General features: G+C 41.3%; 1 protein-coding gene across 2 annotated transcripts in view; it reads left to right on the forward strand.

The window, feature by feature from the left end:
* Window positions 1-13,081, forward strand: part of Or13p8b (olfactory receptor family 13 subfamily P member 8B) — a 31,402-nt gene extending 18,321 nt beyond the window's left edge. Inside the window, exon 2 of one of the 2 annotated variants that reach the window (XM_087551541.1) lies at window positions 11,370-13,081. In XM_087551541.1, coding sequence (XP_087407667.1) covers window positions 11,380-12,327 — 948 coding nt within the window. In that variant the 5' untranslated portion in view covers window positions 11,370-11,379 and the 3' untranslated portion in view covers window positions 12,328-13,081. The remainder of the gene's footprint in view (window positions 1-11,369) is intronic. The other variant, XM_087551542.1, reaches the window with a different exon arrangement.
* Window positions 13,082-16,450: the final 3,369 nt, after the last annotated feature.

Consider the following 16,450-nt stretch of genomic DNA (forward strand, 5'->3'; position numbering starts at 1 on the left):
TGAACCAGAAAAGGGGCATGCTTGCTAAGACCAAGCAAAGTTATCCTAACCTTCACCAGGGCCTCTTACTGGGGCCCTCAGTGGAAGAGCCTCAGCTCTCAGGCAGAAAGACTACCATCTTTACCCTTTCCAAGATCCAGGTCAACCCTACTTTCTACCAGACCTTCCAAAATCTCACACTTTGGTTTCTCAAAATCCCATAGAGAAGGAGGGTTTACCTGTGGGAGCAGAGCCAAGGCAATGAGTTTTTCTGATTATTCAAGATGAAGAATGGACACATTTCCTCAGGAATGGAAAGTTTGAAGACTGTGGTGAAAACAGCACAGAACTGTCTCTGGGTTTTTCTCTCATGCCACATCCACTCCAGTAGAGTCTGCGTGACATGAAGCTCTTGTACTTTGTTTCTATCCAGAACAGAGGCCTGTGCCTGGAATGGCTTGGGCTCCTGGAGGTCCCTGGCAGTCTCCCTACAAATAGATGATGACTGGGGTCTATGCTTGCGGTGGAGGTGCCTTCTGTGTTCTAGCCTTGGTGATCTCGGCAGCTTTAAGCCTGTCAACAATATCTGATTTTAGGAATATAGCCGTGTGGGAAGATGGTCATGTACCTTTAGATGTCTCAGGAACTGAAAGTTCAGAGAAGGAAACGTCTCACACAATCATGATTCTGATGAACTCAATGGCTGCAATGAATTCAACTGCTGCACCCATTAGTTCCCAGTAAATAGGAGAGAAATTAATTGCAGTTACTAACAACATGACTGTTTCAGAAAAGGCTTTCCCCCCTTTTGGAAAAGTTTTGTTTAGCATGATTCAAAATAGTAATGATTCTTTTAGAAAGATCATAGACAAGTTCCAACAAGTTGAACAAACTTATCAAGAGTTAACTATGGTTCCAAAAGTTTCCTTATTATTCTGAGGGGCCATAAATACAGAGTTTAAACTTCATTATGACAAAGATAAATGATGAATACATACCGGGTGCAGTATAACTGCAGTTTTTGAAACTACTGTTTGCAGTTGAGAACTGTTTCCTAGACTGTATGTTTAGCTTTCCTTTCTGCAAGGGACATTTGGTGGGGTGATGAATAAGAGCTGGATGATTGCCAATTATGATGTACCTGTTCTAACTGCTTAAATATGTGCCAAGAAGTAAAGCTTTTTGCAGCAGCACACACCTAGAGTTTGTGTCTGTCTGTCGCGCCGAATCCATTTTCTATCTGAAATCCAAGCCTTGGTCCCTCTGCTGACACACTCCCCTGGGTGGTCTGTGGCACTCTCAGGTGTGGTGTCCTCAGCCATGAAGGGGAGTACAGCAGCAGCTGTTTTCTTTGGCTGGACTTTTCTGGAGGCATTGCTGGAGTCAAGTGGTTTAACAGTGATGAAAGTACCTTGTTCTTCTGAAAACCGTGACCTCTGTGATGAGCATGGTATGAAAAGTTATAACCTGATTTACAAAACCTAGATTCATTTTGTTTTAAAAAAAATAGAAACTCTCTTTTACACAAGCCGGAATAGCCTTGGTATGTAGGGATGCTGTTAGGACCATGTTGACATATGAAACTATTTTTCTTCTGTTTATAATAAAGTTAGCATATAGTTTTAGATTATTTAAAAATAAAGTATGGCTTTGTAGTTGAAGTGGTAAGAAGGGCAGGTAAGCTGCAGAAATCCTTCCAACATGTATGTTTTCTGAACATGGAATGGAGCTTACAACTCTAACAACATACTGGTCATGGCCTATAATTCTTGCCTTGTGCATGTAAGCAAAATCAACAAGGTAAGATAATGTCAGGCAGTATCCAGTCTCCCTCGGACAACAGTTGTAGCAACCTTTGCATGCAAGAGTGGCTAAACACAGGAAAACCCTTTCTTTAGATGATCCTGTGAAAACTGAGTAGCCCAAGGATTCTTGCTTCTCGAGGGAAAGTCTTTTGAACAAATTTGTCTTTCTAGTCTTGAGCCTGTATGAGTGGAATTTAACCAATTCCTAAAATACTCTTTAAAGAATTTTCCCTTTTTGTTCCTATGTTAATTATTTGGATAATTTTTTAATAGCAGAAATTGAACTTGTCTTAGCCCAAATGTTTTTCTTTTGTGTTTCAAAGACTTCTGTGTAAATTTCTTTAAAAAAAACCACAACAGAAAAAAATGCTAATTTTATAACAGAACATAATGAGTTTTCAAACTTCCATTTTTATATCATAGCAGATAAGCCAATAAGAATGACAATTGAACCCATCATTTATCTTTTGAACAATGAGTTTCCCTTAATTTTTATCTTGTACCCTGAGAGGAGAAGAACAAAACGTATATCTCTATATACTTGTAGAAATATCTTCTTCATATATAGGCAACAATTAAATCAAAATCTTCAGTATTGCCCTGTCAACAATAGTGGCCATGAATCCCTGGTACAAATAGTACATGAAAAATCATTTCATCTTTATGATAGTTTTACAGTTTACTCAGCTGCTTAAACAATTTACAAAGCTCAATAACTTTCTGGTTCCACGAAACAGTTAATGATTTTGTGGACTTGGTGAATATAGGAGCTGAGCTCTCCTTTTTGGTAGCTATAACAAGCTAGAGAGACATAGTATACCTCAAAGTGTCTGAAGGGCTGACTATACCTCAGAATAAACAGACACCAAGTAGATCAACTCTGGTACGGAGAGTTCAAAGATTCCTGTGCCTTTCCTTGGCCACCATGAAATCCCGGATGCAGCACTTGTGACTTGTCTTGTTTCTACATCTTTTCCATGCTTCATGCCCATCACAGCACTCAGGACCTCATCCTGGTCACCATGCCTGGCACCAGCTGGACTTATTTCCTTCAGCTCTGCTTAGTTTTGGAATTCATGCAGAATGAACTTCTGGTGTTTCTCTCAACAAACTCAACACACTTTCTGAAAAGCTGTTTGCTCCCACGCCTGTGAAATGCTGCATGTCCCCGTGTCTATGAAAATCTTCTGTGAGCAATCTTCTACTCATCTTCTTGCATGGTCTTCCCTGGTCCCACTGTCTTCTGTCTTCTTGAACCATTTGCTGCTCTTGTGATGAAGATTATGCTGGTAGGCCTGTTGGCATACTCTTAGTCTGCCATCTACATGATGTTTATTCTCTCTTCTCAAATGGCTTTATCATGTCTGCTTGACTTCCTAGAAGTCTGTCCTGACCACACAGTCTGTCTGAACCACTGCAGTTTTCTTCTCTTTTATAAAAAATTTTGGAAATAGATTCTTCTCTTATAAAATAAATCTGAATCACAGTTTTCTCTGCCTTCCCTCCTCCTAGATCCCTTCACCTTTCCGATCTCCCAAACCCACTCCCTTTTTGTTAACTCTTCAGGCCTCCAAGAGATGACATCTAAATAGGACAAAATAAGATACAATGACACAAGGCAAAAGCCGTGTTATCAAGGCTGGACAAGGCTACTCAATAGGAGGAAAAGAGTCTCAAGAGCAGGCAAAAGAGTCAGAGACACTCACTCTGCTGTTAACACACACACACACACACACACACACACACACACACACATGCACACTCATACACTCACAGAGAGAGAGAGAGACAGAGACAGAGACAGAGACAGAGACAGAGAGCTTTTTTTTTAATCTTTATTAACTTGAGTATTTCTTATTTACATTTCGGTTGTTATTCCCCTTCCCGGTTTCCAGACCAACATCCCCCAACTCCTCCCCCTCCCCTTCTATATGGGCTTCCCCTCCCCATCCTCCCCCCAATTACTGCCCTCCTCCCAACAATCACGTTCACAGGGGGTTCAGTCTTGGCAGGACCAAGGGCTTCCCCTTCCACTGGTGCTCTTACTAGGCTATTATTCATTGCTACCTATGAGGTTGGAGCCCAGAATCAGTCCATGTATAGTCTTTGGGTAGTGGCTTAGTCCCTGGAAGCTCTGGTTGGTTGGCATTGTTGTACATATGGGGTCTCGAGTCCCTTCAAGCTCTTCCAGTCCTTTCTCGCATTCTTTCAACGGGGGTCCCGTTCTCAGTTCAGTGGTTTGCTGCTGGCATTCGCCTATGTATTTGCTGTATTCTGGCTGTGTCTCTCAGGAGAGATCTACATCCAGTTCCTGTTGGCCTGTACTTCTTTGCTTCATCTGTCTTGTCAAATTGGGTGGCTGTATAAGTATGGGCCACATGTGGGGCAGGCTCTGAATGGGTGTTCCTTCTGCCTCTGTTTTAGACTTTGCCTCCCTATTCCCTGCCAAGGGTATTCTTGTTCCCCTTTTAAAGAAGAAGTGAAGCATTCGCATTTTGGTTATCCTTCTTGAGTTTCATGTGTTCTGTGCAGCTAGGGTAATTCAAGAATTTGGGCGAATAACCACTTATCAATGAGTGCATAACATGTGTGTTTTACTGTGATTGAGTTACCTCACTCAGGATGATATTTTCCAGTTCCATCCATTTGCCTATGAATTTCATAAAGTCATTGTTTTTGATAGCTGAGTAATATTCCACTGTGTAGATGTACCACATTTTCTGTATCCATTCCTCTGTTGAAGGGCAGACAGAGAGCTTTTTGCTCCAAATTCTCACTGGAAACCTAGCTAAAAGGAGCTAGCGACAGCCATACTACAGATGAATACTAAGCTTCCTTATGTATTATCTCTACCAGATTTCTCTCACTTTTAAGTTCAACTTTATACAAAAACAAAGGAACAGACAAAACAGACAAATTCATTGCTAGAATGTAGTATTCATTAATTCAACTTTCAACACAATTCTTCCCATTTGAAGTTTTGCAGTCCTGGACTTCACTGACCCCATTTCTTTGGAATTCTGTTCCTCCAAAACACCACCAGAAACATCCACTAGGTTGTCTTCACTGTTATAATGTCTCTTTAGCCCATATCTCCAAACTTCCAAACTCTACCATAAACTAGTGCTGAGGACAAGTAAACTGTGAATCAAGTTTGGTCATAGAAAATTACCTCTCTTCCTCCTCCTCTTCCTCCTCCTTCTTCTCCTCCTCCTCTTTTCCTTCTTTATCCTCCTCTTCCTCCTCCTCCTCCTCCTCTTCCTCCTTCTTCCTTTTTTTCTTCTTCTCTCCTTTTGAGGTAGAGTCTCTTTGTAGTCCTGAAACTCACTATGTAGATTAGGCTGGCCTTGAACTCACAGAGATCCACTTGCCTAGGATTAAAGGCATATACCACTAACCTTGATTTCACTTGTTTTACACCAACTTTTGCAAAGTTATGACCAAATGCCTGAGACAGCAATTTTCAAAAAGATTTATTTTGTCCCATATTTTTGAAGAGCGTGGTCATTTATTTGGTTCCATGAGCCTGGGCACATCATGGCAGTGGGATGTATTATAAGAAAGGTTCTTCACTTTGTTCAAGACACAAAGCAGAGAAAAAAGAAGGAATAAAGAATAGGTATAGCTTTCCCTTGTAGCTTACTGCCTCCACCTAGGCTCCCCTTCTAAAGTTCCCACAACCTCCTAAAACAGTACTACAATCTAGGAAGTACGCATTCAGCATGTGAGTCTTTGGGAGGCGTTTAATATTCAAGCTATAATAGTTATATATAATGACCAAGAATGAGTTCATCTATAAGAATAAAATTAAGTTTTGAACACCAAATTTTATAAAACGAATATAATCACAGGTAGAAATAGAAATAGGCTATAGTATCCTATAGTATGACAAATATCCAGTTATCTATTCTTATTAATGGATATATCACCAGGATAAAAAATTAGCAAGAAAGCAGAACTAAACTATACTGTAGATCAAATAGACTTAACAATCATAGACAAACTTTTCTGTTCAAAGGTCTTAAAACCCACACTGAACTTTCTCCACAATAGATAAAATCCTAGACTACAAAGCAAGTGTTAACATTAAAAAAATGAAATTCTCTTCTGGATATTTTATAATCACAATGGAATGAAACTAGAAGTTAACTGTTGTAAGAGGAAATCTGTTGAGGTTTCACCTTTTGCTGTGCATTGTAATGCTAAGTGCAGGAGGGTCCCTTAGCACTGTGTCTGAATGTAGACACAAGTGATTCTATGTGCCCTTTCCCCTCAAGTATTTCTGGTTGCTAAATAAAGATGCTGACAGCCAATAGCTAGACAGAAGAGACATAGGTAGGGTTTAGGATTCCTGGGATTGGGGTTGGAGGAGAACCGTGAGGGGAAAAAGAAGATGGAGGAGGAAGAGAAAGTCACCATGCGTTAGGTGAGTCATGGAAACGTGGCCCCGAAGGCTGGCCAATGGGAGTTAAGAGAAGCCCATTGAAACATGGTAAGTAATAACTTGGGATTATTGATAGGAAAGTAGATTCTAATAACAAAGAGGGTAGATATCTGCCCAATCCTTGTGCTGTTTAAGGCTTATTGTAAATATAAAGGTTGTATGTTTCCTTTTTATCTGTAAACTGAATGAGTAAGGCAAGGTAGAAACTCCGGATTGGGACTAGAAATTTCTACAACAGAACTCTAGAGAACATGCAAATTCATGAAGATTGCACATCTTTGATTTGCAACATATTTGAGTGAACAGTGAGCACTGTGGAAGTCAGAATGGAACTTTAAAAATCTCCTTGTTATAAATGAAAATGGAAACAAGGCAAACAGAACCTTTTCTGTTACGACAAAGACAGTGTTAAGAAAGTTTGTGGCACCAAGCACCTACTTCAAGTAAACAGATTTCAAATAAACAGCCTAATTATGCATATCAAAGTCGCAGAAAATAAAAAACAAACCAACCTCAAAATTAGCAAATATAAGTGAGAAGCATCAGGGCAAGGCTGGTAACCATCTGAGCCCACAGTAGGGAACACCAATATTGGGAGTAGTTATATCATGATATCAGGATGCCTGACTCCTAGTTCTCATTCTGTTTGTGCTATGTTTCTGCAATTCTTTCTGGAAACCGATCCTTAGTTTTCCCACTTCTAAGACTGATTCTGCAAAGCAATATCTAACTCCAACATTACCCCCAGCCCCCACCATAGAGGACCTAAAGGGAATGTAAGAGTAACTGAGAATTGGGTCCTGATGTCTCTCTTGCTGTCCTTACCTCCAGGTGCCAAAATAGAGAGTTGAGTTCAAGAATCAGTTTCTACATCCTTTCAGGAATATTCGTCTCCCCTCCAACCTTGGGTTTCCTTTGGGATGCATTTATCCCTTCTCTGCATGATGATTGTACCTCTGTAGAACGTTTTTCTAAGTAATAGGATCCCACAGGACTGAAAGACCCTTTGAGGTAACACCGGGTCTATCTAGCACGGCTGCAGCCACAGGGACTCTTTGATCACCAATACTCATGAGCCTCATTAATACACCAGTCAGGAAGCTGCTGAGACTCAGTAGCTCTGGAGAGTGGCTGAAATAGGGCCCTCTTATAGCCTAGTACCTGTAGTCTGGAACTGCCTAAGGCGGTTGCGAGACATGAATATGAAGCAGAAGAGTGCCTCTCACTTGGAGTCAGGAAGGGAAGATAGGTAAGGAGCTTGAAGGATAAGTCCTTGAGAAGGCAATTCCCATCAGTTCACTGTGATCCATCAGTCTAACGCTATGATGTATCGGGATGGAATAGCAGAGTCCATGAAAGGAAGGTCTTTGATGATGACAGAGGTGGATTGTGTCTCTCAGTAGCTGTGCACCATCAGGCAAGTAACTCTGTCTCAATTCCCTTTTCTAAGCATTCAGAATAAAAAACCCTCATAATTATAAACTAATACAAAAGTAAAAAATACTACTTTGAGCACTCAGATGCAGGCATCACATTAAACAAATTTCCATGTAGCACGTTAGTTAATTATTATCAACACCCTTTGAGATGGGTTCTAATTTCTAGACGAAGATGGAGAGACAAGAAGTTTAAATAATTTGCCCCAGGCTACTCTGCTCATTATCAATGGAGTTAGGATAACACCCAGCTTTTATTCGTGTGTTCATGCTCTTGATGGTATCCTGCCTTTGATGGAAGGTAACTTGGTCATGCTTGGAGAAAAGTTGCCTCTGCCTTAATTACATCTCACTAATATTGTAGAAGCTCATTTGAGAAAGAAAGAAAAAACTGTCAACATGTTCTTAATAAATTTCTTCCAATTTCCACAAAAAATTTGTTCATATTCGTTAACAATTAGCCAAGAATGGGAATCTAGTTGTGGTGAACATTGATAAACTGGTAGAGATCCTCCCATTGCTGAGACAAACACTGGACTAGATATTCATTCTTATAGATAACTCACTATCATACCATGGGCATAATTTCATAGCCATCTATCTAAGGTCTATTATCCCTGCCCATGCTATGTGCTTAGAATCAGAGACAGGGTTAAGGCATTGAGGTTTTTCTTATACAAGGAACTCTCCAGATAAATGTGTGTATCAACGTGGCTACAAACAAGAATAGAAACACCTTCAAAGGTCCAACCAGAGACCCAAGGAAGAAGCAGGGTTGAAATCATGAAGTACTTTCATGATTAGAATTTTACAAAGAGGAAGAAGCAAGAAAAACATTTTGAAAAAGATAAGTAACTAAGCAACAGCAGTACTAGGAATTGATGTTTAATGCTATGGCGTCACATACATTCAAAAATGCAGTAAGCATTCAGGAGACCTCAAAGCGTGTGTTGTTCTAGTTTTATCGGTGCAGGGTCAGAGGCTGCTGACTTTCTCTAGTTTGTGCTGCTGATAAATCGTAGACTCTAACTCAAATATAAGTTTCTTGGACTTCAGAGGCTCTCCTACTTTTGTGATACACACTGTTTCACAGCTTTGTGAAGCAGGCCCAAGTGGGAGGTCAGCAAATGAGGTGGTCTTCATGAGTGGCAGCCAGAAAAACTTCCCTGTGTTTAAATTGCAGGTACATGAATTATAGACATTTCTGGGCAATCAGGAGGTGCTGCTTAATGGATGGACCTGTTTCCTCAATTTTAGGATGTGTGTAGTGGTAGATAGACTTGGTGATAGAGTGGGATGATTATGGAGATAGCCAGTCTCCATCTGGAAATCCATTGAGAGCTGTAGAAATGTCAGAGAAAGCACCCGAGGGTCAACTTTCTATCTGGTACCACGGGAATCAGGACCAAGGACAACACCATCGTGCCTAGGAGAGCTAGTGCCCAGCTCAGATTAATTCATTTATTTAACACACACATTCCTACCATGTGCCAGGCATTGTCCTAGAATCTGCGAATACTATGGTATACAATGAACTAAGAAAAACAAAGCTCTCATATTCTTGCAAGGGAAATTTAAATAACACTTTCCACATGATTTAGAAAGTGCTCTGAAGAGATGTAGAACAGGAGATAGGAGTAGAGAGTATGAGATGATCCCATTTTGAACAGGGTGTTAGGAAGAACTTCTCTGAGAAGTCAACACTTGAGTAACCATTTGAAGGAGGTGAGAGTATGACTCAGAAAGATAATTTCCAGTAGTGGAAACAGAATTCTAAAAAGGTACTGAAACAGCAGTATTCTTTGAGTGAGGTGCAGCGAAGGGGTGTGTGGAAACAGAGAGGTAAGCATATGGAGAGGTGAGGGGTAGGGAGTGTTGAGTGATCTTAAAGCCCTCAAAGAACTTTGGCTTTTCTTGGTGACTAAGAAACCACTATAGGGCCAGCAAGATGGTTCATCAGTAAAAAGGATTGCTGCTAAGTTTGATCTTGGGAAAAGAGAGCTAACTCCTCTAAGTTTTCTTTTGACCTTCACAGGGGTGGTGTGGTGCATGTGTGACCATACATAAATGTGTGTGTACATGTGCTCACACACACACAGAAAGGGAGAGAGAGAGAGAGAGAGAGAGAGAGAGAGAGAGAGAGAGAGAGAGAGAGAGAGAGAGAGAGAGAGCCACCACAGTGGCGGTGGTTGCTGCTTTGAATCAGCATCTTGTTCTATATCCCAAGTTGGTTGGTTTCATATGTAAAAAAAAGGACCCTTCACTTTATAATGTGAAATATGTGTTTTCTGTCTTCTAAACTGACTAGGCAGGCCAGATTTCTTACACAGTGACATCTGACAGGAACATGCATTCTATTTGGAACCTTTGCTAAACTGTTGGTGAAACTGATGGCGTGGGAGACAAATGACAATTTCACATGGCGAGATCATAGGACTTGGAGTTTGGGTCCTGGCTCTACCATGTACTAACTTTCAAATTTGAATCTTCAATTCTCTAAAGGAAAAAAAAAGTGGTTCTGACCTCAGTGGGTTGTGGTGACAAGCTGATCATGCTTAGTGAAGCACTCTTTACAGTGTGCTTGATAAGTGGCCATTTCCTTTTTCAGAGCCTAGAAAAGATGGAACGACCCCGTGGTAGCATCCTGTAGCAGACATGTAAGAGCTGCCAAGGGGATAGAGAGTGAGAGTCTGGTGAGGGACATCCTCTGTTTTGAGGCTGCCAATCTCTCATTGAGGACTGAGTCCACATTAAAGTGAAGATCCACCTATGCCCACCCCTCACCTCTCCTGTGAGAGGCAGAACTGTGGAGGACTTCCCCCTGCTGCTTAAGAACAGTGTCCAGACACACAGCAGTTCCTTTCCCAAGTCCACGACCCTCATCATTTTGAGAAATATTAGAAGATAGAACCCTTCTCTGGCTCTCAAAATTAGAGACCTGGTGGTTATCGCTGTATGTTAATTTGTTTTGCTGTATCATTGAAGGAAGGGTTAGGAGGGTAGGATGAGGCAACAGAGCTTCTAAAGCAACAAAAGTTGGGGGGTTGTTTGTTTTGTTTAATTTGAAAAGTGTCAGGAAAACCTTATTCAAAAGCAACTTGATGAGTATACAGATTAGAAATAAATACACTGTCACTCTTGATAGAGGGCCACACTTGAGGGTAGTCAAGGTCACAAAGTGATTTTTTCCTTGAAAATGTGGGTTCTGTACAGAATCAGGGGAAGAAGAAAGAAGGATAAACTGGGTGCTATGGTTTTTTTCTTAGTTTTATAGGTTTTCTCAAAAAAAAAAAACTTGTCTGTTTTACATTGCCTCTTCTAGTACCTACTTGTCTTGAAATAGTGGCATCCAGAAACAGTAGGCATGACTTTCCTCCTCATTTTGACTTGTTCGTGGTGTGTGTGTGTGTGTGTGTGTGTGTGTGTGTGTGTGTGTGTGTGTTTCTTTGAAATAAGACTTCTGTCCTTTACAGCTTTTCACAGGAACCTTGGTGTTTACTGGAGTAGTTAGTTGGGTAAGTGCTCAGTGGAATTTTTTACTAAGTACCTAAAACTTGGCAAGGCCAATTTGGATAGATTGCTTCTAGGGCATGGAAGTAAGTATTTCACTTTCAACTCTCCATCTGTGAGTTTTACAGAGAATTCCATCATGAATATTGCAATTTCTAGCACGCAAGACAGTCATATGTCCTCTTCTCTCTTCAGAAGGAAGGCCATGCACAGTGGAGGCTGGAGAAATCACAGCTTCGTAACAGAATTTATCCTCTTGGGCTTCTCCAGAAACCCCAGGACCAACTGGATCCTTTTCTTCCTCTTCCTCTTCCTCTACTTATTTACAGTCCTGGGTAATGGACTCATCGTTACCCTGATTAGAATAGATGCTCGTCTCCACACGCCCATGTACTTCTTCCTCAGCATCCTCTCCCTCCTGGATCTGAGTTATGCCACCACAACAGTGCCCCAGATGTTGGCTCATCTAGTAAGCAAGAATAAGGCCATCTCTTACACTGGATGTGTGGTCCAGATGTACATTTTCTTGACACTAGGTATCACTGAGACCTGGATTTTTGCAGCTATGGCCTATGACAGATATGTCGCTATATGTTATCCACTCCACTATGGAGTCAAGATGAGTCAAACTTTATGCATAGCCCTGGTGACCAGCTCTGCCCTTTGTGGCCTCATCTGTGCCCTTGTCTACACAGTCTTTGCAATGACTCTTCCCTACTGTGGTCCCAATGAGATCAATCATTTCTTTTGTGAAATTCCCGCTGTCTTGAAGTTAGCCTGTGCAGACACATCCCTCAATGACCAAGTGGACTTCATCCTGGGCTTCATCTTGCTTCTGATCCCATTATCTCTCATCCTGGCCTCATATGTTCGGATCTTTATAGCCATTCTAAGGATTCGCTCCACCCAAGGACGGATGAAGGCCTTCTCCACCTGTGCTTCACACATCACTGTGGTCACTATGTTCTGTGTTCCGTGCATGGTCATGTACATGAGACCTGGCTCTGAAGCCTCCCCAGAAGATGACAAGAAGTTGGCCTTGTTCTATAATGTCATTTCTGCCTTCCTTAACCCCATTATTTACAGTCTCCGGAACAAGGATGTGAAGAGGGCTTTTCTCAAGTTAATTGGAAGGGGTGAGGACACCCAGTAGGAGGAGTAAGGCTGTCTGGAGTGTCTCTTGTCTCTTGGGTGTGCACCTACAATTTCACTGAGGTTCTTGGAGGGAATGAGAGAAGATTCTCAGGATGAGGGAGACACAAGAAAAAGAATGTTTTACGTGAATTTGCTAATGGATACATTAGGAAAGGACTCAAAGAATTGTGCTCAAGAATTAGCCATGTCATTGACCTTCTATGGTTTTGAAAAAGTCACACTGGTTTGGACCACTCACCTCACTTCTTGGGGGAGTAATTCCCAGTTGTCAAATGTGTTTTGTGATTTTCATTATGCCCAAATGATAATAACTAAGGTTGCATTTGTATAGCCGTCACTCAGTGATTTACATGGCCTTTTTTTCCCTCCTTCTTTTCCTGGTGTGGTGGTTCTCATTTTCAGTTTCCTTTCCTCCTCTTCCTTTTCCTTCTTTTCCTCTTCTTGAGCTCTCTCTCTCTCTCTCTCTCTCTCTCTCTCTCTCTCTCTCTCTCTCTCTCTCTCCGTGTGTGTGTGTGTGTGTGTGTGTGTGTGTGTGTGTGTGCATGCCTGTGTGTGTGTGTACATGCATGGGGTCTCACTATATTGTCTAGGCTGGTTTTGAGCTTCAATAATCAACCTCCTAGATATCTGAAAATACAGATGTATCTCCCCTTTCTGATGCCTGACTGATATGTATTTATTGCTTTAATCCACATGTTAACTCTAGAGATGTGCAATATCTCCTTCATAAAAATAAAGACACTGCAACACAAAAAGATTAATTTTCTAAGTGTCATCAAGCTGAAAGCAACACGGCAGAGGTTGGAACCCAGGGCCTAGTTCTAAGGCCCAGTCTCTGATATGTTACACCACATTGCTCTGAAAGATCCCAGAGAGAATTTTGAGGTTTAGCTGAGACAATGAAAAGCTACAACTAAGGAAGGCTAAAAAGAACTCTAGCTGGGGTGGTGATGGTACACACGTTTGATCCCAGCACTCGGGAGGTGAAGGAAGGTGGAGCTCCATGAATTTGAGGGCAAACCTGGTCTACAGAGAGTTCAGGGACAGCCAGAGTTATATGATGAAACCCTGTCTCAAAAAAGAAAAGGGTTCTTATTCTAAGGTCATAAATGCAGGGCCTGGAGTCTGGAGCTCGGTTGAGAAGTCAGCCCTTCCAGCCCTTCCACAGTAGCATTCTGCATCCTGAGCAAATAGACCATGTATGATCCAAAACAACATCTCAGTACATTTTCGGTGGGAGAGTTCCTTCCTAGTTCCATTCACTGAGGTTCTTGGAGGGAATGAGAGGGGATTCTCAGGATGAGGGAGACACAAGAAAAAGAACATTCCACATGAATTTACTAATGGGTACATTAGGAAAGAACTCAAAGAATTGTGCCCAAGAATTAGCCATGTCATTGACCTTTTATGGCACTGGAAAAGTCACATTGGTTTGGAGCATTCACCTCACTTCTTGGGGGAGTAATTCCCGGTTGTCAAATGGGTTTTGTGGTATTCATTATCCCCAAATGATAATAACTAAGGTGGTGGTTTTTGTTTTCAGTTTTCTTTCCTCCTCTTCTTTCTCCTCCTCCTCTTCCTCTTTCTCCTTTTCCTCCCCCTTCTCCTCGTCTTGAGGTGTGAGTTGTTTTGGTGAGCTCTGCTCTCAGCTCTTTGCTGACATGGGCTCCTCTCCTGTTTGTATTGCATCTGCTTCAGTTGTGGCTTCTGATTTCATCAGCTGATTTCCCCGTGATATCCTCTACTGCCAGAGAGACGTGAGACAGGCAGAGGAACCCTGGACTTTGATCTTGGCTTAATTTGTTGAGATCTTAAGAAAAACCAATTGCACCCTCCAGAATCCAGTCCTCTTCGAACTCAAATGGGGGTGGAAACCATGTTCTATTGGCTGTGCTATAAATTATTTTAAACTTCAAATGAGAGTTGGGCTTAAAATTTAAACAACGAGAATCATTCAACCTATTAACAGAAGCTTGTGTTTCTCAGCCTCAGATATGAAAGTCAAATTCATTGTCTGGTCAGGCAGTATGGGGATAGTCATGGTAGTAATTGACTGCACATACAGAGTCATGCTTTCAGCAGAGAGAGAGAGAAAGAGAGAGAGAGAGAGAGAGAGAGAGAGACAGAGAGAGACAGAGAGAGACAGAGAGAGAGAGAGAGAGTTGGGGATGGGGAGGGAGAGATATTTTAATGGGACACAGTCATAACATCAGCTGCCATGTTAATCAGGAAACAAACCATTTCTGGTGCTTCAAACCAAGTCAAATTTCTATCAAGGGCTGGACAGATGACTCAGTGGTTTAGAACACTTGCTATTCTTGCAGGGGACCTAGTTTCAATTCCCATGGTGACTCATGACCATCTGTAACTCAATTTCAGGGGATCAGATGCCGTTTTTTGGCCCCTGAGGGCACCAGGCAGGCATGCACGGCGTAAATATGCGAGAAAGCAAGGCATTCATATATATGAAATGAAAAAACTTAAATCCATTCTTTTTAAAAATCCATTCTTAATATTTTTCTATCATTCTAGTTTCAAGAAAACTATTAAATTGCTTACCAAAAAGAAACACAAGCAAAAACTTTTAAATCATCATTTGTCGCATAAACACAAGATTAAATTTAAAAACATCCCAAGTTCTCTTAACTGGTTTGAAAGAAGTTTTACGGGTGTGTGCTGTGAGCTGTGTGTGTGTTTCTTTTCTGTCTTAATTAATATTATTTGTCTGTTTTGATCTTTTTGAGAGAGAAAGAACATGAAGTTGGGTGGGTAGGGAGTTGGAAGAGAAAGAATAGGATCAAAATATATTGTATACATTTTTAAACAATAAAAAATTAATAGAAAAAACTAAAAATAAAGTTTTAACTATAGTCTAAGAATGACTGAAATGTTACAAAAAATCCCCAAAGATCAATAAATGCTAAAAGTATCCTTTGCTTATTAGCAACTTTTTCCAGAATAGAGAGCAATCGTGGCTTACAAGGCTGCTAATGTCCCCCAAGCATTAAAGAACACTCAGGGTGATGTGCAACTGTTGAAGGGAAGTCTCCAGGGTGGGTTTGCTGCCTGAAAGACTCAGCCTTGAAGGAGAAAAGCCCTGGGGAAGAAGAGCCTTGGCACCTGAAGATAGAAATAGAGTTGCCAGTAATGCACCCTCTTTTTCTTGGGGACTTGTTAAGAAAAATGCCCTGGGGTCATTAGAAGGGCATGTGGGACATCTGTAGAGATAAAAGGGGTTTTCTTAGAGTTCTCAAGGCACTGAAAACCCACAGCAGGCTCACCCAGCTTCCTCTCCTCCCAACATGATGCCTTTGCTCTGGTATTGCCAACCTCTCAGATTTCAGCATAGGCCAGACCAGATACCTACCCTCAGTTTCTTACTGCCTTCTCACCTATTTATAAAACAGACTCTGAGTTTTTCAGGATGTTTTGTAGTTATTTTCAAACCATGAAAGTTTAAGAATTCTTTTTTTAAAAGATTTATTTATTTATTATATATAAGTACACTGTAGCTGTCTTCAGACACACCAGAAGAGAGAGTTTAAGAATTCTTAATACTACGGACAAAGTGTTCAACTCTGGCCCCAGAAGCAACAATGTCATCAAACTGTAAGAAATGAAGACTGGATAGTCCCCAGAGACCTAGGGTAGAACCAAATGGAACTGGCAAAAGTATTGTAAAACAAAACAAAATAAAACAAAACAAAATAATTTCTAATGTTATTCTGCTATACTCATAGATTGGTGCTTTGTCCAGTCATCATCAGAGAGGTTTCCTCCAGCAGCAGATGGGAGTGGATGCAGAGACTCACAACCAGACACTATGGAGGAGTCTAAATTGGGGGTCTTCATTGGGTACCTCCTTTCAGAGATCAGGGAACCCCACAGAAGAGGGAAAGGAGAGGTTGTTAAGTCAGAGGGAATGGAGTATACCAGAAGAACTTGGACCACTGAATCAACTAAGCAGGGTGCATATGAGCTCACAGAGATTGAAGCAGCAAGCACAGGGTCTGCATGTGTCTACACCAGGTCCTCTATGTAAATGTTATGGTTGTTTCCTTGGTGTCTCTGTGGGACTCCTACCAGTGGGAGCAGGTGTATCTCTGACTCTTTTGCCTGTT

Source organism: Rattus norvegicus, chromosome 5 (assembly GCF_021556685.1).
Source record: "Rattus norvegicus strain SHRSP/BbbUtx chromosome 5, alternate assembly SHRSP_T2T, whole genome shotgun sequence".
Taxonomy (NCBI): domain Eukaryota; kingdom Metazoa; phylum Chordata; class Mammalia; order Rodentia; family Muridae; genus Rattus; species Rattus norvegicus.